Source organism: Lampetra planeri, chromosome 1 (assembly GCF_965212315.1).
Source record: "Lampetra planeri chromosome 1, kcLamPlan1.2.h2, whole genome shotgun sequence".
Taxonomy (NCBI): Eukaryota; Metazoa; Chordata; class Hyperoartia; order Petromyzontiformes; family Petromyzontidae; genus Lampetra; species Lampetra planeri.
Genome location: NC_136107.1, coordinates 24,089,948 through 24,117,254, shown reverse-complemented (window position 1 = coordinate 24,117,254; position 27,307 = coordinate 24,089,948). Strand labels below are relative to the sequence as shown.

The 27,307-nt window shown below is 43.2% G+C and overlaps 1 protein-coding gene across 4 annotated transcripts in view; it reads right to left on the bottom strand.

Moving 5' to 3' along the window:
• Positions 1–26,594, bottom strand: part of LOC144720515 (aryl hydrocarbon receptor-like) — a 68,172-nt gene extending 41,578 nt beyond the window's left edge. The window contains exons 1-4 of one of the 4 annotated variants that reach the window (XM_078597296.1): positions 26,459–26,561; positions 25,908–26,012; positions 24,030–24,110; positions 18,165–18,352 (exon numbers count right to left, since the gene is read on the bottom strand). In XM_078597296.1, coding sequence (XP_078453422.1) covers positions 18,165–18,352; positions 24,030–24,110; positions 25,908–25,972 — 334 coding nt within the window. In that variant the 5' untranslated portion in view covers positions 25,973–26,012; positions 26,459–26,561. Of the gene's footprint in view, positions 1–18,164; positions 18,353–24,029; positions 24,111–25,907; positions 26,050–26,458 lie in introns of all 4 variants that reach the window. The other 3 variants (XM_078597287.1, XM_078597313.1, XM_078597305.1) reach the window with 3 other exon arrangements.
• Positions 26,595–27,307: the final 713 nt, after the last annotated feature.

Genomic DNA, 27,307 nt, shown 5'->3' with positions numbered 1-27,307 from the left:
ACTCACTACAATTTTACCTTATTTAATGGAAAATATCAAACCATGCATAACAGAAAATGATTAAAGGGCAAGGCTATACACTTCATACTTGAGAGGCATAAAACCGACTTTAACTCAACTAAAAATTAACTGCTTACCCTATTTCTCGTTTAGTTAACTGAGGCTGCAATTATATTCTAGCTTGAAAAACAATTATGGGATATGCTTGGTTTTGACTTACATGCAGCCAATGTCTCGTTGAAATATATTCCGGGTACTGGCAGATAAGAAGAGTGTTATTTTTAAAACACGAAGCTTGAAACCTACTTATCATAGTTCATTTTAATATTTACACATTAGCTTTACTACCAAAGACACCATGGTATTCAACATGTATCCACATGACTATACAGTTATGCAAACGTTATTAATGTGTAGTGACGTCAATGGAGTCACTATGGAGTTTAGCGCCAGCTACTGTCACAAGAGTGGAACTGTGCGTCTTGAGCCTCTCTGGCACCAGAGTGGGTATGGCATGGATCGGGCCCTAGGGGGCATAGTTCTGGTGATGATTTGAGAGAGGGTAAGTAACGAGGTGACAGTCTGGGTCAACCCAAGAGGGCATGTGACCGGGACAGGGTAGTGAGGGGGCCCAAAAGGGGCCTCGAGGGACACGTGATTCTTGGTCGAGAACCTTCTGGTAAGATCCAGAAGGGAACGTAGCCGAAGGTGGAGCGAGGCCACGCTCGGGAGCATAAAAGGGAAGTCCCGAGAGCGATCGCGGCTGTCTGTTGGAATGGAATCCGTCGGTGCTACATCTCTTCGATCCTCGGTCTTCGGTCTTTACGCTCGACTTCGTGGGTCAGGCAGTATGTTACTGACTGACCCGGTTATGTAGTTACCCCATTGTGGTATACCCCGTTGTGGTCTAGTTAACCAAGTGTACGTGTATGCAGTTACCCTGTTGGGGTGTTATAATCAACGTGTTGCCTCCAAGTTCTAGTGTGTGTCTACGTGAAGAACACTACAAATGTATTACCAGGTTAGAGTCAGATCCAATGTCTTTGACAAGGGAGATAAGTATCAAGGAATGTATGGTATTGGTAAACAACTTCCTTAACTAGTCTGAGTCTTTATTCACATATGTAAAAGGAATATTATCATTTATAATGAATGGATACAATGATCTTGTACTTTTGGTAATCCACAGCACAAAATGGATACATAATTTTAAAACGTAACACCTCACAAAAGCCACAATTTCATCATTCTCTTATCCAAGATGAATACCAAAGACTTAAAATCCCAGTAGGGGGTAAACTTAGCCCATACTCCTTCCGAAGTCATTAAACGGGTGTATCTCTGTGGTAAGTCAACAGTAGTAATTCTTTCCACTGTTTTTCAGAGGTGTGGGGGCACTTTCGCCGATAAGCCATCAGTTTGAGGGCCGCCACACCATCTGCAAAGGGTGTCTTCACATCTATGTATTGTCAGGGGGCCGCGCATCAAAGGCCACACATCAGGGGGCCGCAATAAAGGCCACCGGGGGCTGCCAGTGGCCTGCGGGCCTTCCACTGGCTCAGGGCTGCTAGTGGAGGTGATTGGAGCCACAAATTTTTGTTTGAGCAGAGAAACTGACCTTATCAATACTTTACATGGGTTAGGTGAAGGTGCAACCCTGCAATCGATTGCTGACACCACTGCTTTTTGGCACCAGGGACCGGTTTCGTGGAAGACAATTTTTTCACGGACCGGGGAGGGGGGGATTCACCATTGGGTCTTTCCCCCTTTTCAAAGAAGCTCTCCAGCGACGTTTGTTTTTTACTCATTTTGGCTGGGGGTTAGCTTGTGGGCTTACCAAAACTGTGACTGAGACAAGTGCACAGTGCAGGAAAGAGACGCAGATGGAAGTGGTAAATAAAATAATGGGTGGGCCACGCGCGGACTCACCGCTCACCTCCTGCTGTGTGGTCCGGTTCCTAACAGGCCACAGACTGGTACCGGTCCGTGGCCCAGGGGTTGGGGACCCCTGACCTAGTGGGACCCCCTCTCTAGGGTACTGTATTTGGTCTACTCTTCCACACTAACTAGACGTCTTGGAAAAGGTGGGATTACCCACATGCTATCTCACTACACGAGACCTTCCGAACAAATAAACGTCATGTACCCATTTACAGTATACTTCTGGGTGGACAAAGGATTGGGGATTAAGCAACTTGTCCATTGTTTAAACTGCCTTGCCAGGAAAACTAACCGGCAACCCCTGGATTGCAAGTCAAGTTGACTAACTTTTTACACCATGGGGCATCCTTATGTGGATTAAAAACACATTAAATGAGCTGACTTTAAGTTCTCCCTTCACAAGCACAGGCAAGATTACGAACTGTAAAACCTCGCATCTGTATGAATCAGCAACAGTGTACATATGGACATGCCCTGGCCTACAGCTATCCTATAATAACTCGTTTTTAGGATAATGAAGCTCAGGCCTGCAGTTTTGAACGGGAGGCACCCCTTTGACAATTAACTGGCGCCTGTGTGACACGGCACATCACTATTATGTGTAAATGTTGTGCAATTTTCCTTAAGGACCCTGTACTAGTTCTCTGCCATATTTACGTTTTTTTGTGTCTTTGCTTTGTTGTTGCTGTGCTCAAACACCAAACCACGGATCTCCCTTGTAAAATAGCCAGGCAACTGGCTAAACGTGACCACAAGTGGAAGAAATAAAATGAACCAAACTAACTGCCGTCACGTGCTCGCGATTACAACGCTCTAGTCTGGCGCGGCTGTCACCCACGAACATGTAAAAAGCGAATAGGCGCACATTAAAAATAAGATCAGACCTTAATTATTGATACAAATAAAACACTCCAATTTACAAATCTTGCAATTGGCATTTTGCCTCTGTAGTGTACAAAATGAATTCATGTTACACTCAATATGAGAATCACAACCTAAAATAGCTAACGGCTGTTCCGTTTAAAAACTAGCACCGATTATATTATTCAGGAGAGAATAACCATGCGTGTTACATGCAAACTTCAGAGATATGAAAAATAATTTCCAAGCAAACGAATACAATTTGTGCACCGTACAGCTTCAGGCAGGGAAATGTAACTTTAACTAAAACGAAAGTGGATGCCCCAATTTAAAAATTATCATTTCAACAAATTTTGGCCATAGCCAATTGTAGAAAAGCTAAAAAAATATTTTTTAAGTATTTTTTTTCTAGGAACCTGTAGCATAAGGGCAGGCAGGCACATGCTATTTATGTCTATGTCACACTGTTTAAGGTTTATGTGCAATTGGTGGTGCAGCCAAAACTCTTTGACTTTGCCGACAAGGCTAGGAGATGTTTACAGTAGTGGCGGTAAAACTGTGCAATGGGCAGGAATGTGGTCGGATGGCATGACCAGTGCACATTTAGAGCTTGTGGTGTACAGCTGTTGTATAGCCAATGGCTCGTCACAAAATCAAAAGATATGTACAATGTGAAACACGGCAATGAAGTTCAAACTGCACCAGTGAGAAACATTGAACCTTTCTGTGCTGTAGTTTAATGTTATTTTACTTTGTCGAGTACAGCCTGGCTTTAATCAAGTCAGGCAAAAAAAGATATTCAAGTCACAGCTCAAGTGACCTTTACCACAGTTTAGTGCTGTGACGTTAACTTGTGTACCTGTGTAGGCCACTTGGAAAATCCAATATATACGTTATACAGAAATTCCTGGATCCAAATTAAGTCTTGTAAATATTTGTTTTCACATTTTTACAGGGTTGACAATTCCATGTGAATAATATCTCTTCTGCTGTAACAGCACCAGACTGGAGTTGTAAATGATTTATAATTACTTAATGCACCAAGAACAACAAGCATCATTGTCAGTGTCCTCATCATGATTGATGCTGCCTCTTGGGTGGATGGAGTTCAGGGCACCAGTGGTCAGACTCGGATTTCAAACGAGCAAGTACGTGAGTGAGGGGATCAGAGCAGTGGTCTCCTACAACACCGCCACCTGCCCCTGCCAGCCAAATTAACCAGCCATATGTTGAATAACCTTAACATGAGGCAACGAGCAATTATTTAAATGTGTGTATAGTGACGTGTTGTAATATATTGGGGGAGCAGTAGTGTAGTGGTTAGCGCGCTGTGCTACGGACCCAGCGACCCGAGTTCGATTTGCACTCACGGGCAACACCAGTGACGTTTTTCCCTACCGGTCCTGGGCCTCATCCTCAAATGAGTACCTGGTGCGGTGTATAAACATCACCACTGAGGAAAGGAGGTCAGGCGTGGTGCTGGCCACCCACCCCCTCGTGCACCTTGCCCGCCTTAATAGGTGCTCACTAACAGCACTTGCCCCAACAGTCTGTTATGGCTATACGGGGGATCTTTGTTTTGTAATATTCCGAGCAGAGTATGGCTCTACCCTAAGCTTACTATTTGTTTAGTTTGAACAATAGACAATTGAAGTTGAGTTGCTTATCTGTGGTGTGCTTTCCCAAAAAATAATTTTCCAAACAAGTCAAAATAAATGTCTTATCTACGACACGTTTTAAAAACATTTTGTGGGTTTTTTTCTGATTTACTGGTAATGTCTAAGGTTTCAAGGAACTACCCTACACTACGTAAGAACTGTTGCTCATCAAATCTTTCCCAAAGTTTATGCGCAGTTTTCAGACATTCAAATTTTGCATCACCTCAGTGCAGGCGTGTCGTCTCGTTTGAACGAGGGAGAAACGTTCCACGATAATTTCTCGGTTCAGCAAAACCCCGTGAAACGATCATCGTTTTCCCATTGACTCCTTCCCACGGTGAAAGTTGAGCTATGTTTCAGCCCCAAAATGTTTTGCTCTTTAACAACTTTTTTTACGTGAGAAACACAAATTAGAATTTTAAAGTAAGTAATAAAACATCAAATCTAACACTTACCAGACATTAAGAACCACAGTGCTTTAACAGACTGTTGGGGAAAGTGCTGTGAGCGAGCACCCATGAAGGCCGGCATGGCACACGAGGGGGTGGGTGGCCAACACCACGCTTGCAAGCCTATTGTCTCCCTAGTGGAGATGTTGACACACCGCACGAGATACTAATTTGAAGCTGAATCGACCTCGGGGAGGCCCAGGACCGGTTCGGATAAACGTCACCGGTGTAGGCCGTGAGCGGAAATAGAACTCAGGTCGCCGGGTTTGTTGCGCCTACGCACTGACCGCTATACCACCGCTCCCCTCCTACCACCCACCATCACAGTGCCACCACGAGGCCCCCGTCCCACACAGCATGAAACACACGAGGCACGCAGCACAGCTGGTAAACAAACTGCTGTGGCCCATCCTGCACCCCTTGCCACCACGGGACGCCTATTTATCGATTGGTCTCTGCTCGATAAGTTGATATTTAGCTTTGTTTTGCGAACAAATGGGTCTAAATTCAAATTGCTCGTTATGGCGAATTGTTGAAGAAAGAACGTCCGTTAAGTGTGGCATGCCTGCACAGTATATCCTCTGAGATGTGCACTACGTTGATACTCTTTTGCAGTAAAGAGGTTGAACATTGTGTACTTTTTCACTTTGATAATGATCCAAACAGGTTTCCTGTGCCCTGCAAGCACCTCATAATGCTTACCCATTCAGCCTCTCCACTGAACACAAATTATCGTCTAAAACAATATTTTCATCATTTTAGATTGCATGTCAGATGCATTTTTATGATAATTTTACGTGCCAAATTGACCTTATTATGCAATTTCGCCTGCACAATATGAATAATTTGATGGTGAGTATTCCCATTACCTAACTTAGCTCAGATAACAGGGGAAATCAATCCGCATTGATTAAAAGGTATGCATATAACAAGGCATTTCACTGAACTTTGTGATATTACCTCTACAAAAAGGACAAATTTATGTTGGAAAATGTTGTCCACTAAAGGCAATTTGTGAGTAATTAACTCAATATTCAAGTAAACCAATGACCCAAATGTTCTGTTATATGACCTTTGATTACTCATCCTTTAAGTTTAAATCCGTATCTAATATTTAAATTAGGTTTACTTCCACAAATATATTTATACTTATATATTCCATGTGAAAGGCTAACGTTTGACTCATGATTAGTGCCAATACAGCTTTTGATGTGGGCTCTTTTGAACATTTATATATTGTGTAAAATACGAGCAGTGGGTATCTTTTGCCTATTAACAAAACCAAAATGTCCTTCTAAGGTACGTTTGTGGCGGGTAAGTCTAGACAATTTCCTGCCAAACCACCGTACTGTATGAAGGGGAAAAAATAACACTGCATAGTTCCTTAATCTTTAAATAAAGCACACGACTTCCGAAATGTTCTTGCTGCTGATAATTGTGTAACAAAAAAAAATGTATTTTTTGTTCCTGGGTAGTAAGTGTTATTTTCCAATTGCTTATGCCTCAAAAGTACAGAAAATGGCTATTATTCCCCACAAACTTTGCTTTTGTGACCAGGACGGTGATATTTTTTAATTTACCTATTTTCAATGAGAAAACGTGTGCATTTGTGTCATTCCTACACATAAAGTCCTGGTCACAAAAGCAAAGTTTGTGGGGAATAAAAGCCATTTTCTATACTTTTGAGGCATAAGTAATTAGAAAATAACACTTACTACCCAGCAACAAAAAACATGTTACATAGCGTGTGTAACATTTTACAAATTCATAAAAAAATATATATAAATCAATATATGGAAAGCAGGCCTATATATACAATTTGATACATAGATGTAAATAAAGTGGCCTATGATTGTGTTTATTGAATGAAGCCACTCTAAATTCGCTTAATTTAGATCAGTGGAGTAGTTGAATAAAAAGGTACTCAATACGTTTGGCAAAAACACTGTGGCCTTAAAGAAAAAAATATATCTAACAGGCGACGTTTCAAGCAATGGCTCTTCTTCATAGTACATAAATAGAGGCCCAAGGAGACAACGTCAAGCAGACTTGGAAACTGCACTTAACACCATGGGGCTTGATGAGAATTTAAAATTTTTTAACGTTTTTATGACAAGTTTTTAAATAAACATGAGAATAGTTGCCTAAGAGTAGACTGAGTAACAGACACACCCAAAACAAAGCACTGTCCCTATGGATCCTGGTGTTGAGTTAAGTTTAAACAAAGAAGCAGGATTTCTCAATCCGTGGCACTGTGTAAATATTTATTCCAATAATATTAAAATGTAATAATGTACGCACACAAAAGATTGAAGAGATTGGGTTGAGGATCAGTCGGACAAAGACGGAGTTCATAGTGGAAAATTTCAGTGGAAATAATGCAGGAGGATTTCAAATTGGAAGTGGCCAGTTAATGAAGAAGAACGATTTTAAGTATCTGGGTGCAACGATGTTTATTGATGGATCACTCGAAGGAGAGATGACAACAAGAACAAGGGCTGGATAGATGAAATGGCGAAAGATGAAGGATGTGGTGTGCGATAAGAGGGTCCCAGTTCGGTTGAAGGGAAAAGTGTACAAGACGGTGGTGAGGCCGGTGCTGTTGTATGGGGCCGAGTGCTGGGGCACAAGAAAGAGGTAGGACAAAACTACGGCAGTCACAGAGATGAGGATGTTGCGGTGGATGTTGGATTTAACAAGGGAGGACAGGGTGAGAAATAAAGAAGTGAGAAGAAGACTCAAGGTGGTAGATCACAGAGACGAAGAGAGAGAAAAGGATGGTGTGGTTCGGTCATGTGGAGAGACAACAGCAAAATGATGTGGGTCAGAAGGTGCAAGTGATGCAAGTGGAAGGAAAGAGATCAAGAGGAAGGCAGAAGAAGAGGAGGTGGGGTGATGTGGTGTGATCGCACATGGTGGCCCGAGGAACGGAAAGAGAGATGTCGCAGGACAGGGCAGCATGGAGAAGACTGGCAAGGACAGCGGTCCTCACATGAGTGGGACAAACACGTGGAAGAATCAGAAAAATAATGTACGCACACAAACGGTGGATTAAATGTGCCGGTATATGATGGTTATGTCATACAGGCACTTTTCAGAAGGCTAAATTAAGATTGCGTCTACCGGTATTTTTCAGAACGCCAATACCACGACGTTTCCGTAAATGGGAAATGGCAGTGAACATGGACTGCTGGACGAACGAGATTTCGTAACGGCACTTCCCATTTTGGCCACTGCACACAACTACAGCATTTGAACATTGTAATTATTCAATAATGAAAATTATTTACACAACAGCCTACTTGCTGTACTGCCTTTCACTGAGATACAATCATTGGGCAGGTCCACGGATGAATAATCGAAGGCTGCTCACAATCACACCGGTTTTTTTGCACGCTTAATCGCCACCGTTTGAAACTTAATCTAGTGGGTATTGCGTCAGCAAGGGCGCTGGGGGACTAGACTTGACCTATTACTTGAACCGCATTTCCAAGTTCCATGCAGTCTGAGCAAATGGAATGGCATCTTCCAGGCTTGGTGCATGAGTCAAAGAGTTGTGGTAAGGGAGGAAAAACCCAAGGTTTCAATGCACATAAACTGCACAATATGAAGTGAACACAGCACGAGCGTAAGGGTCTCAACATGCACGTCTGCACCTCCGCCTAACCACGCGCTAATGCAGCCTGCGCTAATATGTGGATGTTTTACTGAACGGCTATTAGTTGTTAATTCAGTTATATTTTACAGCTTAGCACTTAAATCAAAGCTTAGACTTCCTGCAGCATGTGCCTCACTGAACCACAATCATTTTTCACGAGGGGTAGGTTATGTTTGGTCACAATGCATTCTAAAACAGCACTTTGTGTGGATAAAAAAAAAACATGTCATGCATACCCCACCACGATTTAGTGTTTGAGTGAAGCAAGGTCAAAGGGTCACCATAACATCACGATTGTTTCTGAGTTTGATCCAGGTGCATTCTCCTACTTAGCCCTCTTTGACAGAACTTGGGGACACGGTTGACGCACGCAAAGCCGTGTCGAGCTCACGTTGGAACTTTCCTTGGAGACGATGGCTTCTGTGCAGCGATTTGCGGCCTGTTTTTCAACCACGAATAGATTTACAAATCAACTTACCAGTTGATTGGAGCAGAGGCTAAAAACAATCCAGTGTGCCAAAAGTCAGACCAAGTGCGATTAGACGATGACTCAGCAGTTTCCCCTCTGCTGCTGTGGCCGCCCCGCAGTATTGGATTCCATCTGGAAGTCTGAATCCCCAAGCAAGCTCCACCACCCCCCACCCTTCCTGTGCGCACTTGCAACCCAAACAATGGGGCCCTTAATGGCAAGGGATTTGTGGGTGCAATTATTGGTGGGCTGCTCCACCATACCCCGTCGAACCCCCCGACAGTGCTACTAACACTGAACTGTATTGCGTGTACGATGGACTTCTTTAGCACCGTACATAGCCAACCGTGCTAATCGGAGGTGGAGATAATGCCGACATGAAAAGCAGGGACGCCCACACGCCACCTCCACCATTCACGTTATGCCTTTGCAAGTGAACGCGACAAAAGAAGCTTGTGTATGACAGTACTGTCGTAAACGTTACGTGTGTTTCACTGTGCACGGTAGACATGCTGTTCACTGCTCACGTGGACTATTAGACGTCTTAAAACTAAATATATGGATTTGCTTTTGAATGTAATTTTTTTTATCCAAGCCAAATGATAGAACATCTTATTTCTAAAACATACATTTGTTGTCCAATGCATTGTGAATTGTGGGCCACGTAACATGTAAGTCATCACTAATTATTTTTATTCTAACTCATAGCACATCGGACATTGAAAAGTACATTTATGGACAAGATGGGTTACTGAAACCATTACTGCCACTCCAAGCCCTGAGATTTAGTGTTAGATTTCTTAAATGCACTGTCTTATGTGACCAGTTTCCACCCTCCAAAACAAATATTGGGCGTTTGTGGAAGGCTTTTTAAGGCATCAATCATTAAGCATTAAGTACTGTAGTACATATGTGGCAACGACCATTTTAAAAGTGTAAGTGAACAAGGTTCAAGGTGTGTTTCCATATAGGAGTGGCCGGCAACGGATTCCGTACATCTATATTAGGAGTATAAATTTGCGAAAGGCATTTTCTACTTTTTTATTGCATTCCGCTATAAAGGTATATATATACTTGTTTGAGTAAGTCAAAAGCCAGCTCACAAATAATTTGAGTGCAAAAAATATTCTACAGTATAGCATATCCGTGTCGTTCACAATTCAGTGATCCTGAGCTTTCAGCATAACCCGTTTGGCTATCATCTACGCAGCCAATGGGCATCACATGCCCCGATGCAAACTATTCAACCGTGTCACTTCCTACTCGCGGTGTAAATGTATTGATAGGGAAATGCAACGTGACACTGGATCAATCCCACGAGATTAACACATATGACGCTGAATTTTACATTACAAGATTTTCTGGACTTTAAGAAACCTTTATTGTAAGCATCCTAGAGGCTAATGTTGATTTGAAGCTTTCGCGACTGCAGGAATCCATACTCTTTGGTTCTTTCGGTAAAGTCACGTAGGTAGAAAATTGATAGATCACGACGTTTCGATCGCAACACAAGCAACCGTCATCAGGTGAGACAAACACAGCAGGAGAACTGCTGACGTCAGCACTTTACCAAAAGAACCAAAGAATATCCTAGAGGCTTACACTATGAGATCTCTTTTACCAGTGGCAAAATATAATGGAAGGTTTTTACCCTTTTAACTGGTACAAAACTGACACCTTTATTCAAGGCATCATGTTTGCAATGACCACAACACAAGTAGTCAATAAAGCAAACAAAAAGAAGCAACTCTGATAAGGATAATAATATGCACTGTCATTGAAGTTGATTGGCCCACACCCGAGACGGCTTTCTTAAGAGCCTAGTCCCCATTGGTGTAGGGCCAGATGACACCAGAAGGCGTAAAGATTATCCATTCGTGAAGCGTATTTTACCAACTGTTATGCATTTCATTCATTCAAAAGAACTACAAGTTAGTTTAACCCGTAGGCTTTCGCGACCAATATTATTCATAATCAACGTTTTTGGGTTTAGATCGCGTTATTTATAAATGTATCATAACCCTCCACCACCCGACACGGCCAATCAGTTCAACACACCGGTGGGCTAAAGCAGTGAACTATTTGTCTTTTGTCAACGTGACACTTTTTTACTGATTGGCCATGTCGGGTGGTGGAGGGTTACGACACATTTATAAATAACGCGATCTAAACCCAAAAACGTTGATTATGAACTACAAGTTAACCAATGCAGATTATTATGGGTGTAACGATGCATCGATTAATTAATATCGATTCTTAATCAAGTGTCCCAGCCAATAGTGGCCCATACATTGATACTGAACATCTGTGAAAAAGAGCTCCACAGCTCATCGGAATCCTCCAGTCAAAATTAAGATTCTGATTGTGATAAATAAAGATTCTAAATCAATTATAAAATCAAGTCGCACATTTGTTGAATTGCAAGAAGTAATTGTCAAATTCACCAAGTGTAAGCCCAATTTTTTTTAATTGAAATTAATTAAAGCAATTGTCGATGGATGAATCTGTAATTTCAACAGCTAATATTGCAGTTGTGTATTGCCAAGTGTGTTACAACAACTGTATATGTAGATCGTGGTATCCATAATCAGTATGAATGATCACAGGAAAAACTGGGACCTAATCATAAAGTGCGAGGTCAAATTGGGTGAACTAAGGTCGTTCTATTTAAAGCTTTCGTGACTGCAGGAATTCATTTTCTTGGTTCTTTCGGTAAAGTCACGTAGAATGGAAATAATAAAATAATAATAAAAATAAAACATAATAAAATAATTCTCACGACGTTTCAGCCACAACGCAAGCAGCCGTCCTCAGGTGAAGACCAGGTATGTCGGGGTGACAGCGTCTGTCGGGGAGACAGCGTCTTCAGACGCTGTCTCCCCGACAGACCTGGTCTTCACCTGAGGACGGCTGCTTGCGTTGTGGCCGAAAGGTCGTGAGAATTATTTTATTATGTTTAATTTATATTATTATTTTATTATTTCCATTCTACGTGACTTTACCGAAAGAACCAAGAAGATAAGGTCGTTCTGTTCTTAGGGGCAGTGCAAGTGAAACGGCCGTGTTGTTTGTGGTGACATTTTTTAAAGCGTCCCTGTGCATACTCTCGGTAAAGCCACGTAGGTATAAAATAAAATAGATCACTACGTTTCGGGCGCAACACAAGCGTCCGTCATCAGGTGGGAAAGCATGGTCTGCTGCTGATGCAGCCTGCATCCAAAACGTCGTGATCTATGTTATTTTATACCTACGTGACTTTACCGAAAGAACCAGAGTATGGATTCCTGCAGTCACGAAAGCTTCAAATCAAGATCGTCCCTGTGCAGTTTCGCTAAGATGAAAGCACTCGGGGCTGAAAATCAACTCCAAGCCAAAAGTAAACATCAAAAGACTCCCAAAAACAAGTTTGTTATTGTTTTCACCTATAGTTTTGCCCCAGCCCGTACATATAGCATGTGATAATGAATTTATTGGTGGGTTTTTTTCTTCAAAGTTTTGGTTCTATAACTTAAAAATGTACCTACAGTATTAAAAAATGTTCACGTTATAAATGTACTTATTATTGAAGATTACTTCTTCGGTTAAAACGTGACATTTAGGCATGATTGTGAAAAGTGTTCGTAAAAATAAAATTTGATAAAGCCACAAACATGGTTAAATGTATACATTCTTAGAAAGGGAGACCGCGATCATGAATGGGAAAGCCAGTGCTCTTGGGAAGAGACCCGAGATCATTGAACTGAATGACATTATTATCCAACAGTCAACAACCAACTCTAGGTAGAAACAGCCAAGTTACATCCATATGAAAACTACGATTACAGTTGGTAACACTCATAGCGTCAGTTATAAGAAGCACAGCAAGCAGGTTATGTAACAAGTGATGCTGAACTGCATTTGTTTGTAATGATTGAGCGCTGGACTGTCAATTCTATAATCATGGGATTGTAGAAATTCAAACATTTTACAAAAAACATCATTTAGGTATTTGTAGTTCCTAATTTGTTATTTACACAGGCCCGTGTGATTAGTATGTAGGAGCTCATTTAATCCCCGTGTCTATTACACCTGCACGGGTCTTGGAATGATGTTACTGTAGAATTGTCAAAACTATAATCATACGATGACATATGCACGTATAGAAGAACTCTTATCCTTGGTGATATGGGGGATCAATATCACGGATCCTATAATCCACGGAGTTATTTGTGATTTTACTCCTCTTACCTGCGGGGTAAAACTTTGCGGATAACTCGCAGATAATAGAAAGTAGGGTGATGGGTTATCAAAATGTTCGGGAACCCTACAGCTGCTGCAGATAATAGAAATTGCGAGTAATAGGACTATGGATCAGAGGCGTTATCCTGCAGTAAATGCCAAAGATGCCCCGTTTAGTCTGCAGTACCTGTATTTCAGGGCCACGTGCTGTTAACAAGCACCTACCTAGGCAAGTAGGCCATGCAAATAGGCTGATGGAGGCCACCATCAGACAAAGGCTGACCACCTTTGTCTCCTGAGCCCAGACGATTATTTTATTGTAAGTTACACTGGCCCAGAAGAGGCCCAAAAAAACTTTGGATACAAATTTCCACGGGTGTAGATGGCCAAAACTCAAACCAAAAGTGGCTGCGATCATATTGCAGAAATAAAATGCAATCGCTCTCTGGTACCCATAAATCACCATTCAGAATACACCCACAATATATACAACATTCGCAGCAGGGGACATTAACAAGTATGGTGATCGACACAAAGAGGAGTGAGTCCCTCTGTGTAAGTGGGGTGCAGAGTATCGCTTCGGTTGAAACACTGGGCAGTCACTGGTGATGAGATTGTTCATGGCTTCCAGTTCACTCTGCGGGTGTCTGATCGGCATGATTGCAAGACTAGTGCAGTCATGGGGGTTAGAATTGTGTTACCACTCGGGCATGACTTTAGAGCTTCTGCTATTGATTGAACTGTCAAATACCCACAATGAAATGATAAACAGTGACAGGACAGCAAACATTTGAACTCATGATATAGGTGTTTTGGGTTAGATCGCGTAAATATAAATTAGTCGTTAAATCCGCCACCAGCCGACCCAGCCAATTAGTAAGATTTGTCACTTAAACAGAACATGCCAATTCGTTACTAGTACAGCGGTATGTTGGAGAGAAAATCCACATTTACAATTTGAGTATGACGTTTCGCCTATATAATGGATGATATTGGTCGCGAAAGCCTACGTGTTAAACAAACACTTCAACCGTTCAATTTGGCGACGACTAATCAGCTGCATTGGTGAATTTCTTACTGGTTTGTCCATTGGACAGAAACCGTGGCTGCGAGTTGACACTTCATAATCACATCGCAATAGCAACTCATCCGGTCCCCTTGTGATCACTTCATGAACGCCATTGACTCTTCTATATAAATCACCATGCACGTGGGCATCTACCTCGAGCGCTTTAAACTGGGCTCAATGTTACGTGCATAGGTTTACGTATCTACTGGCATGTATGTGCTCTCTATTATTTGTGGCTGTCGTTCATACCATACAACTGTACGATAGAAGTGATCGACAGTGTTTCCCAAAATGCTTAGTGGGTGTTTAATTTAGCAACCGCACTGTCTGAGACTCGGTTAAGAGTGCTGTTCTCTCAGCACATCTGTGCAGAACCAGCCCTTTAAGTAAGGCTTGACTGAAGAAAGCACAAAACTACATTTTTACTATGTGTTTTTTTATGCGGGCATTGGTTTACCCATCACTCACTAAAATGACAAATACTGTCGTGATTTTTACTGCAAGTGAGAGCCCACGGTTCTTGAGCGCCTGGGTGATCTATGCTTACACTTTTATTGGAAAATGTCTTCACGTAACAACGGTAAGAAAATGAATATCAAAACACTCCGAACTGCATCTTCAGTGGTTTTCTTAAAATAGGGGTTGATAAAGAATAGCTGTAACAGTGAGATGCCACAATTAGGAGTTGAAGGGGTTATTTAAATCGTTTTCACTGGACTGCCATATCACATTCAAACAAACACGGGAGTACTGTAGTATTTGCATACCAAAGCCACCGTGAAACTTTGGAACTGAAGCCAAGAAGGGAAAACACACGTTATGTTTGTTGACCTGGCTCACGTCCGATTAGCACAGTTGACTACGTACGGTGCGAAAGAAGTTCCACATATATACAAATGCCACACACGATGGCAGTATTACGCGTGGATCCATGCCCCCCAGCAGGGCCCCAAGAGTCCAGGTTCCAAGACAACAAAACACCCTCCCACCCAACACGGCCAAGCTACTACCTACATCTCTATTTACCCCACCTACGCGTGTCCGTAGGTGTAAAATATTTAATGCACAGTGGTCTGGAGCTTGCTACAACGGTCTTGGGAGTTGGGTTTTAACACTGCTTCACCATCAAACCAAGTGCCATCGGAGCACTTGCCATTTGCCTCCAGTTGGACAATACCCATGGTGGGCCTCCTATAGGGGTAACTGGGCACCAAGTGAGTAACGAGATTGGTATTTTCTTGAACTGGGAGGTAAAGGCAAACAGATGTGTTGTTGAGCACTCTCCCTCTGTGTGTGCGAGCAAGACTTGGCCAATAAGCATCAAAACAGATTCAAAAGTTGTAACTGTTGAAAGGTGACACGATATATCCTTCCTTGCTTTCCTATTCTGGGGTTGTTTTCCCAAGATTGGCATTTGTGCACCATAAAACACATTTGCTCACATTACGTCTGTGCACACGCCAATTATACATCGATATCAACATTGCTCCTGGCGTGCAAAATGAGCATTCACTAATCGAACAGATCAGTGCAAAGCAAATTGACTTTCAGCCAGGCACAACAATATACTACATTATACACGCACACACATTACATTATCTATACAGTAACTGCTTGTTAATCCACAGATGTCTGGGACCAAGTAAACACGTGGATGAGTGAGTGTGAAGAGATTAAATAAACATCGGCGATAATGGACAGTGCATACACAGTGCCTGGTATTGTGCATGACTGACTACTGATTGAAAGGAAGCTTTGGATGGTTTGAAACTTTGTGTAAATAAATCATCGCATCCAAAGTGTTATAAAAAATAATTACAATATATTTATTCCCACAAGTCAATCAATGCTTCCGTCACATACATCAATTATCAATCACACCGCACCGTGTAGAAAATGAATAATCAGACAATGCACCTCCTTTCCGTAACTGCTGTGTGTGGTTGTATGCGTGCAAGGAGTCATTTTTATTTACTTGAGTCTATTCTAGTCTTCTGACATTAACTGTGATGCAGAGAGATGGCCCGAATCGGCAACAACGTTCAACGGTGGGCCAGAATAAAAACACTTGCACGGTGACACGTCCCTCCCCCCATGTTGCGCACACATAAACAAAGCAGTTAAAAAAAAGAATCCCCCCAAATAGCCTATTAGACGATTGGGGCCAAGTGCCATCAATCCATTAAGGACCTTTTAAGGACTGCGTGATGCATAAAGAGATGGTGTGGTCAATACCAAAGCTGGCTAACTCTTCTCTACCCAGGGCTAATGTTTACTCACCTGGCCAGTTGTTCATATAGGGCAATGTTGACCTACGGGAGGCACCAGGGCAGGTTCTAACCCCACTCAAACTCAAGTTGCGAAATAGGTATATACCGTTGCATCAATTAATTTATTTCAAGAAGATTCATATAAGCAAAATTAATGCATCGAATCATGCACTTGGAAATCGATTATGTTTGGTCGTATGCGTTCTATGTAATTGGTTCATATGACCCCTGCAGCCACTAGATGTGCTATATTCACCACAATGTAAAATATAAGCTTAATTATTTAATCAAATCATGACTACACCGAATAGTGAAAATGCATGAGTTACATAGGGGGCCCATCGTCAATTGCCTGTTGTTGGATTCGTAGCGCAATGTGCTAACCACCATAAAAAAACAATGATGCCCCATATAGCCTTAACAGGCTGTCGGAGCACATGCTGTTAGCGAGCACCTATGAAGGTGGGCACGGCACACGTGGGGGTGAGTGGCCAGCACCACACCCGGCCGCCTTTGTATCCCTATGTTTACACATCGCACCAGGGACTAACTGGGGGCTGAGTCGGCCTAGGGGAGGCCCAGGACCGGTTCAAATATTTGCCACTGTTATTACCCGAGGGCGGGAATCAAACTCAGGTCGCCAGGTTCATAGTCCAGCGTGTTAACCACGACAGTACCTCTCCCCATAACCACTATACCACCACCCCCACACACAGGAAAACGATGTTTAATTTCCCTTCTGATCTACATACACTGTAGTGCTGGCATATACTGCACAATAGTCATATATTCCTGTGACAAGTACTATCAGGGAATCACTGTAGAAACTAGCACAGCATCAACAGGGGAGGTAGGTATAGCACTCTATCCAGATGTATTTGTCTCCCACGTGCTGATATTAACACACCACATTAGATGCTCACTTTATGTCAAATTATCCTAGAAGAGCCCACTACTATGCACGACTAAACAGCGCAGTTTGGTAACTCGGTGCACTACAACAACAAAGGTCACCATTCACCATAAATCGTAGTGACATCACTGTGATCCTTGACACAGCCGAGGTGCACTGAGAGACCATGGACTATTAATGGAATAACGATGTCAGGTGACAGGACAGACCCAAGTGTTACATGGGTCAATGCGCACAATAGGCAGGTAACGTTTAATCGATTACCGAATTAAAATGTATTCAATGCAATGAGTATTCACAATGTTTGCTAATGATACGCGGGCATATTTAGTCTATGGAGCAAACAAAACTGGTCAAACAATACAGATCAAAATAAAAAACAATACAAACGAGGCATTAAACACAAGACTGACAGAATTGAGTCTTGATTTCCAAACAGTAATTCACCTAAATTGCTTTCAATTGGCATGATAACAGAGCCAAAACTAAACTTTTAGAAAAACCTTTTTTAATTTTACCAGGTAAGGCCGACTGGCAACAAATGGTAGCTCCTATAATTCCCCACCTTCCATCCCGGCATCGTGCGGACCTCCCGGGAGCAACGGAGCGTGCTCGAGCTGCGAGCGACCGGGCCATGTCAGGCCGTGGCATCACTCACCGTTAAAGTAGGTCTTGGCGCGTAGATAACTGACACTCAGTCGCAGGATGGACAGCTTGTCCAGTTTGGCCACGACGTCCTGGGGGAAAGGCAGCATGCCAGCCAGCCGTTCCATCTCCGAGTTGAGGCGGTCGCGGTGCCGCTTGGACGGGTTGGTCTTGACCGCCGGGCCGCCCTCCATCTTAGGGCTAAACGGCGCACACGTGCCGGTGAGAAGAACAGGCGCACGTGTGAGTCGGAGCAGGGTGAAGGGGCGGCAGCTCATCTCCTAGACCTTTTTTATGTTTTCACTTCCGTCTACCCATCTTTGAGTGTTTCAGCTCTTACAATTGTATCGGTGTAAGCGATGTTGATTTCTTTACACTTAGATTTAATGGGTAAGCACTGCAGAGGGATTAATGAGAAATGAAATGTACGGGATCCGTGTTGACAGTGTTGGCAGTACACGCAGAGACCAAACATATCTCACCACCATTGTGTCTAACAATGCGTTACAACAAAAGTATAAAGTAGGCTGTTGATTTGGCAGTCACCCTCTGTTTAAGCCTAGGATCCAAGTTTCACGAGTAAAAAATATGAAACTATTATTGGCCAAATGGGATACCACAATAACACAACTGTCAGCTTATCTATTACATAACTTGTTTAACACAATGTCAAAAATGAAACGTAAATAATAATGATGTTCAAATATTCAGGATACAGTAACATCTTAATATTGTAAATATAAATGTGTCGTTAAACGCGCCACCACCCAACACAGCCAATTAGTAAGGTTTGTCACGTGAACAAAACATGAAAATTCGTTACTGGTTCAACACACCGGTGTGTTGGAGAGTAAACCCACAACATTTACAATTCGAGTACGACGTTTTGCCGGTAATTACAACCAACTGCATCAGGCGATAGCCTGATATTGGTCGCAAAAGCCTACGTGTTGAACTCATCTTCAATAGTTTAGCAAACTTTGGTTTAGATAAAATATATCTTGAGCAACATTTGCAACGGCCATGACTCTATTAAGTTTGTATTTTCCTAGAGTTCGTTTGCATTGATTATTATGACTGTCATCAAAGGTCTTGTTGTTCATTTATGAATCACCTAAAATCACGTAAAAAAACATGTTTGTTTAACAAGTCAGCCATGAGAAATGAATTGCACAATCTGTATTTCCGTTTTCTACCAGAGTATCACTCTCTTCAGCAATTACATGCATAGCATATTTTGCAATAGATGTATTTGATTTACTCTTGCAAAGGTAAGCCACAATGCTAAATTAATACTAATTGCATGTGTACCAAAATGTAAAGCGTTTAAAGTTTAAATGTTATGCAAATATGAAGCAGAGCTATACCACTTTTTCAATCGTTACCATATATACATTACTTGTTTTACAATTGATGAGCATTATCTGATAAGTAAACAAATAGCAGCTGTAAAGAAAGCTATGTTGTATAACTACTATGGTTACTGGAAACAAATTGGCTTTCAAAACAACTGTGGTTGAACTAATCTATGTACTGTATAACAATGCATGAGGGAAAATTCATGATTTCACCTCGAGCTAAACACACATGGCCAGATGCACGTGTCGAAAAAAAGACAGAAACACAACCCCTGGAGAGTTGTCTCATTGTCATTGGAAAGATTTTACCAAAAAATCGGACGGAAATAAGCATTTTCCACCATGTGCATCTCACTCGTAGTGTATTTAATAATTATAATGCTACTATATTATCAAAACGTTAGTGATACTGCGTTGGCAGTGGTGCTAAAGCATACAAAACTAAAACACTCTAAAAACATTCATCAATAACACTGCCTTAAAAGAAAAAATACGTAAGCAAAGTTGCAGGAAAGAGGCCAGACAGATGGTTTGAATGTGAGTTCGACTTCACTTTACACCATGGATCCTGATATGAATTAAATGGAAAAACAATGTAATAGCTTAATAACTTTTACCCATGGAGGAATTAAATAAAGCTTTATCAATTGTCAGGTTCTGGTAATACGTGCACTGAGTGTGTACAGTATTCCCTCGTTATTCGCGACCTTGATATCCGCTCTTTTGCCTATCACATCTGGAACTCTACACGACTGCATCGAGAGAGAGAGAAATACGTAATATAAAAAAAATTCAACACGCTTTTATGAAATTTACTAGTAATGGCAGAACTCCACGACTCCAGGAAGTGGCCCCAAAGCTTGCCACAACGTTAGGGACCGTGGCCAATTACAGCCAACGTCAGTTGACCGTGGACAATTAGACCCAAGCCGAAACATAAAATATAAAAATTTATGTAAAAAAATATGTTTTATTATGATAGAATATAGTATTGTCATCAGTATGACATAAGTATACCAAGTTTGCAGTCGATATCACATTGGGAAGTGGGTTAAAATTGAGTTACAAGATTTGAGTATACAACGACAGTGAGTTAAAAGAATGCGTGTAAAAAATGTGATGCGATAATGTAATGAGATGAAGTGAGAGATAAAGTGATGAGAGAGAATGTGATGCAAGAAAGTGATTAGATAAAATGATAGAGTGATGAGATAATTTTCACGTACTCACTCGCGTATTTACGTATTTATTGAAGGTAATAAAACAAATTTCAAATAAAATAGGTTTTCGTCGGCCTGTATTGTTATCCACTAAATGTTCTAATCGCGATCATATCCCGAACGTATCCCTCGCGAATAACGAGGGAATACTGAACTGCATGATCTCTTCCTCTCTGCGTGTGCACGTGCCCACTCACAGGGTCACGCGCCTCCACATTTTCCAAAAAAACAATTCATACCCAGCGAGTTTGGGTATCTGCGCACGTGTGGGTACAGCCCGGGGCAGGGGGGTGGGGTGAGAGTGCTATACTTGGCCACTTCCATCCATTTAGATAATTTATTCAATAAGTTAAGTAAACGTATTTTTTTTTAGCAGGCAAAGAATACGTGTGTACGAAACACTGTGGAAACAATGAATGAAAATAAATGTATTTCACAATATATATAACAAAATATATCCCAAGCTGCATTGAGTCATTACTACCCTGCTTATGCAATATCGCATTGCACTCTGCAGCAACTGCACATTATCATGCTGTGCCATGCCATATTATGATATCACACTATGAAAACCACTTTCCCAACAATAAATACGTTGATGCACAGTGGGGCTTTGTATGCTGGCCATACCACTGCCCATATGAACCTTATGGCGACACCCTGGGGTCCTATAAGCCCCCGGCTCTCGCATAAACATGAAATTATCATTTACACAAAAACTTTGCTCTTTTTCACCAATGGCTTTGAAGGATGGTGGCAAGTCTTGTTAAACTTCGCCTTTAAAACTGAAAACTACTTACCTGCAGTACCTCTGTTTAAATACACTATCGAAAAAATAATTTACACCCCTCTGTCAATCATCGTGTTTCTCAGTGTGGATTTGTGTATACGCTTTGTAAACAGTACATAAAATAGCACGCCTTTTCAATGCGCTGTTCATATTGTAACAAGCGTTTATACCAATGTTACTCGACAGAGTAGTGGGTCGCCGCTCCTCTTATCCGCATTGATATGAGCGGTATGTGGGGACTATGGCTTAACCGCAAGAAAAAAACCTATCTGCACAGATGCATACGGACAAGAGAAGTATTATCAAACAGGAGGAATTAACGGTGCAACGCATCTCGTCTGTTAAATATCTGCAGGTAATAGAATTGTCATCGATTGATCCTGGCTGCAGACATTGGTAGGTCACAAATAATAATGAAGATAAGAGGGCAGTTTCACTATATGATGCATCCCGTTATGACAAATAAAGGACTTAAATCCTTTAGGCCATGGGTCCCCAACCCCCGTGACCTGTTAGGAACCAGGCCGCACAGCAGCAGGTGAGCGGTGAGTCCGCACGTGTTGCCAGCCCATTATTTTAGTTACCACTTCCATCCGCGCCTCTTTCCCGCACTGCGCACTAGTCTCAGTCACAGTTTTTGTAAGCACACAAGCTAACCCCTAGCCAAAATGAGTAAAAAACAAACGTCGCTGGAGAGCTTCTTTGAAAAGGATGGTAAGACCCCCACCGGTCCGTGAAAAAATTCACGAAACAGGTCCCTGGTGCCAAAAAGGTTGGGCACCGCTGCTGTAGGCAGTTTGAGCAGCTTTGGATACGACTTATGATCCTGCCCAAACCCGAGCATTGAGTGGCATTCGCTTGTTCAGCTCTTGTGCGCATTCGTCCTCGCTGCTGCGCTTGCAAATGACAACAGAATGATCCGCGCCACGTGGGTCGCGGCATTTATGTGCGCGGTGGGACGGAGTCGCCAAAAATGTATTAATTACGATTTTGACTTCCGTTTATTCGGGATCCCGGGGTCCCGCCATGAGGTTCATATGTAGAACAGCCATAATATCACTGGTTCATGAACTTCATTTATTCAGGCTGCAAAAGTTCAAATATATAGGAACCGGACTGCAAGATAACATCTTATTTTGCATATCAGCATCGTGATATTATAAACGTTGCACAGCCCTTTCCTCTTCATGGAATTTCGACTTCTTACCAACTACAGCACTACATGTACAGAATAACAATTTCCCATGGTAATGTTCACGTGTGAAAACTACTGTACAGTATTCAATATTGCATAAGCATGCAATGAAAATACGCCTATCATGGATAAGTACAGAATGAATCCCGTGGCGAAATCTTGCAGTAAAGCATGTTTTGAGAGACATTTGGGATTAATAAATGTCCTAACTTTCCATAGGGACTCGCAGACTCATACAGGAATACAAGAGTAAGATCCCCCATACAGCCTTAGCAGACGGTTGGAGCAAGTGCTGTTAGCAAGCATCACCTAAGGGGGGGCAGGTGACCAGCACCACGCCTGGCCGCCTTTGTCTCCCTTGTGGCGATGTTTACACATCACACCAGTGTCTCATTTGAGGCTGAGTCAACTATGGGAGGCCCAGGACCGGTTCAGATATTCGTCACCGATGTTGGTCGTGAGCGGGAATGGAACTCAGATCGCCGGGTTCGTAGTTCGGCGCGCTGACCGCTACACTACCGCTCCCCACACAAAGGTACTGACACATTTCACAATTCCTCCTAACCCACGCAGACAGGTGAACATGGACACACGAACGAGAAATAACATGATGCACTGCTTCTTCGTAAACAAAACCTGTGCTCACGCTAAAACGCAGGGTATATAGGAAAGGTAATACGGTGGGCAACACACATCGGAACAAGGCAGACAGACGTATATATCACACTTTCAAATATCCAAGGAAAAGTCCTGTGTCCTTACGAACAACATAGCTGACACAATCCAAGCCAAATTGTGATTTATTTTAGTGACTGTCACCCCTTGAGAATGTGTTCACTGTACATACAGGAAGCTCATTATCAGTGTTGTGTTTTTTTTAAATGAAACATTACACAATGGAAAAGTCTGATATCTGAGGTGGTTGTCTCTGTAAGATGGACAATATGTAATCACCATGTGTCTTTGAAATCAGATGTATACAAATGGTGTCATCTTTTGTGACAGCATAAAAACACAACACAAATGATGTTCCAGTGCAGATATATTATTGTGTACTCTTAGGTTTTTTCGGTAAAGTCACGTAGGTAAAAATAAATAATAAAAATTACAATAATAGAAATAATAATAGAAATAAAATTATAAATCACGACGTTTCGGAGGCAACACAAGTCTCTGTCATCAGGTGGGACCGTCACAGCTAAATTTACTGTATCAAGTGAGGCAAAATACAAGTTAAGGGGGAGGGGGGGCTATTATATTATTGTGTCACAAGGTAAGACTTGTAAACAATGCGGTGGCTTTAGCATTCTGTTACGTTTTCGGGTTGTACCATGTGTTTGGCATGATGTCCAACGGTTCACTCCATGTGCTGGCATCATGTTCAGGAACTAAATTCCTAAAGAAACTCCCGGCACATGGAGTGAAACGTCAGATTTCATGCTGATTAACATGCAGTACAATAATAATACATACTGTATCGGACAGCTACACCGTGTTTTTAACGTAAAACAACACACATTCCGCTAAAGGTAAGATATCGAAAAAAGGTGGATGCATCGCTCAGTCCTATTTAAAGACGAGCATTTCTGGGTGAACTACACACCACCATTACATCTCAAAAGGCTGTATACAAAGTGCAACGTGGAGTTGAACGGAAGTTTGGAACACTGGGTGCTCAAAAACCAGTTTAGGGCTGACACCAACAAAACGAAACGACCAGCTTTTCACGCATCATGATTTCATAACAAATTCCCGTCAACAACCCTGAAAATAATGTAAACAAAAAAGGGCCCAGCTCCTTTTAGGGCAACAACAATGTGATCGTTCTCATTCAACATTTTTATGAAATGAAATGGGGTGTTGTGAGTCTTGCAGAATATAGAGCATCCAGTGTAATAGTACGCGTCCTTGTGTGAAAGCTGTACAGGATCGCTGTTTTCAAATATGAAGCCAGTGTCATAACATCTTGAAAATATACGCGCATCAATTTTACATATGCAGTAGAGGTACTTCTTAATACATTCGCGATTAACCGATAGGCACAACACCGTGTCTATTTAATCTAGTAATCGTTAACAGTCTTGTAAATGTGGCCATTGTATTATAGACTGTTGCGAACAGAAATGCAGCGATACAACAACAGGGGCTCAATGGATAAACAGATAGGCATATTGACCGGACAGAGTTTCGGGTGAACATGCAGGTAGGTCATGGAAGTTTGGTGGGCATTCAGGAAGGCAGGAAGCAAGACAAATACCCTAGTTTATCCTGTCAACCCATACGGTTTACCCCGTATTCTTGTACAGGGAAATCGAGTTTTCAGGTCCATACACGTACAGCCGTTTCAATACGGGCAGAAAAAAAAGTGTGTCTATTTGTTTGTGTTTCTCCCTTGTGATGGGCCTTTGTAGGATGAACGTTGACATTTATAAGGGGCACGGGGTGACCAACAAGGTCTGAATTGATCTGTAATAAAGTCCCGGCACCACACAGTGACAGGGTACAAGTCACTACACATGCAAGTTGACGGGCAGAGCGTTGAGTATATAATCAGACACGGGAGTGAATTGTCGCAAAGGCAGGTGAGTAGTCAGATAGGTAAGTTGATAAGTCAGATAGATGAGAATGTGTATAACAGGTGAGTGGGTATTCGGTTTAGTGGATAGCAGTACAGGTGAGAGTCAGGTGAGTGCTTGGCCAGGCAGGTGAGCGAACATGAAGCCGAATGGGGAGACATTTGAGTGTGGACTGGCAGACAAGTAAATATACAGGTGAGTGGATTGTAGGAAGAGGGGGGGAAGAGAGCGACGAAACAGGTGAGGGGATTGTCGAATTGGCAAGGGGGGTTCAATCGTAAGGTGGATGCTGAGTGGGTAATGAGACGGGTGAATAACGGGTTGACAGATGATGTTGTAGTTGAGTAGTGGGTGACAGGTAAGGTAGTGGGTAACAGGTGATGTTGTAATTGAGTAGTGGGTGACAGGTAAGGTAGTGGGTAACAGATGATGTTGTAGTTGAGTAGTGGGTGACAGGTAAGGTAGTGGGTGACAGGTGATGTTGTAGTTGAGTAGTGGGTGACAGGTGATGTTGTAGTTGAGTAGTGGGTGACAGGTAAGGTAGTGGGTAACAGATGCTGTTGTAGTTGAGTAGTGGGTGCCAGGTAAGGTAGTAGTCGTTAAGCCGTGCCATGTACCTGCGCTGGACGGGCTTCTTGCGCTTGCGGCTCGCGTACAGGCTGATGCCCAGAGTCGAACTCATGTCGGCGGCTTCTTCCCTCCAGCACGATGAGTCCTTTGGGCTGTCTGGTGACAAAAGTGTTCACGTCACCGTGGCGTCTTCACGTGAACACCCACGGGCAGAACGATTCAATGCGAGATGGTTTGGGTCTTGAACTCAAAGAAACTGCAGCCAGCAAACTACGTATGGAGATCAGCAGCGTGTGTTGTAGATGAAGAACACACACCACCGAAGTAATGTAACAGGGATAGAGTAGCATTTGTACCCACGACCTCTGAACTTTCCTACAAGTAACCTTTAACAATCACGAGTTGAGATCAACTTCGTCGATACACCACCGCGTTAGGCATTTCGGCACTTACACATAATTCGATGCGCTCGTGACGACGGGTCTGACAGCTTTACGGTTTCAAAGCAGACACAGATAAGTAAACCAACAACGATGGTCGCGATGAAGGAGTTGGTACGAATGGCAAGATACGTCGACGGTGAGACCGCGCGACTCACCCGAATTCGTCTCTGCCACCAGAGTCACGACCAGCGCTCGGGAGCCTCCTCGCTCGGGCGCTGGGGAATGGGCAACGCGCAGCTCAGCGCAAGCCACGGGAGGCGCGCCTCCTCCAGCCCCTCCCCTCGTTCACTCACTCCCCAGCCCCTCCCCTCGCTCCCAGACCCCTCCCCACGTTCACTGCGTCCCCAGCCCCTCCCCTCGTTCACTCACTCCCCAGCCCCTCCCCTCGCACCCAGACCCCTCCCCTCGTTCACTCACTCCCCAGCCCCTCCCCTCCCACCCAGCCCCCTCCCCTCGTTCACTCACTCCCCAGCCCCTCCCCGAGTCGTTCACTCCCCTTCCTCTCCCCTTGGCCCACAGCCCCTCCCCTTGTCCCCCAGCCCCTCCCCTCGTCCCCCAGTTACCCCCCCCCCACCTTCGTTCCCCAAAACCCAGTCGCTCCCCCAGTCGCCCACTTTGCTACCCCTCCCCAAGTCCCCCAACCCCTCCCCCATAGTCCCCCCACATCCTTCCCCGAGTCCCCCAACCCCTCCCCTAGTAATCCAACCCCCCCCCCCCTAGTCCATCCACACCCCAGCCCCTAACACAGTGTCCGCACCCCACTCCCCCAGCCTCTCCCCTCGCCTCCCCTACACCCCTCCCCTCGCCCTCCACACCCCAAGCCCCTCCCCCCTACACCCCAAGCCCCTCCCCTCGCCCTCCACACCCCAAGCCCCTCCCCTACCACGGCTCTCCGATGCGGAACGAACAACACGGGCGAGGGACCGCGCGCATTTGCGCTACGTTCTGCGCACGTTTTTGCTGCTGCACGCTCGGGATGAGGGCGTGAACTTGGCCGAGATTGG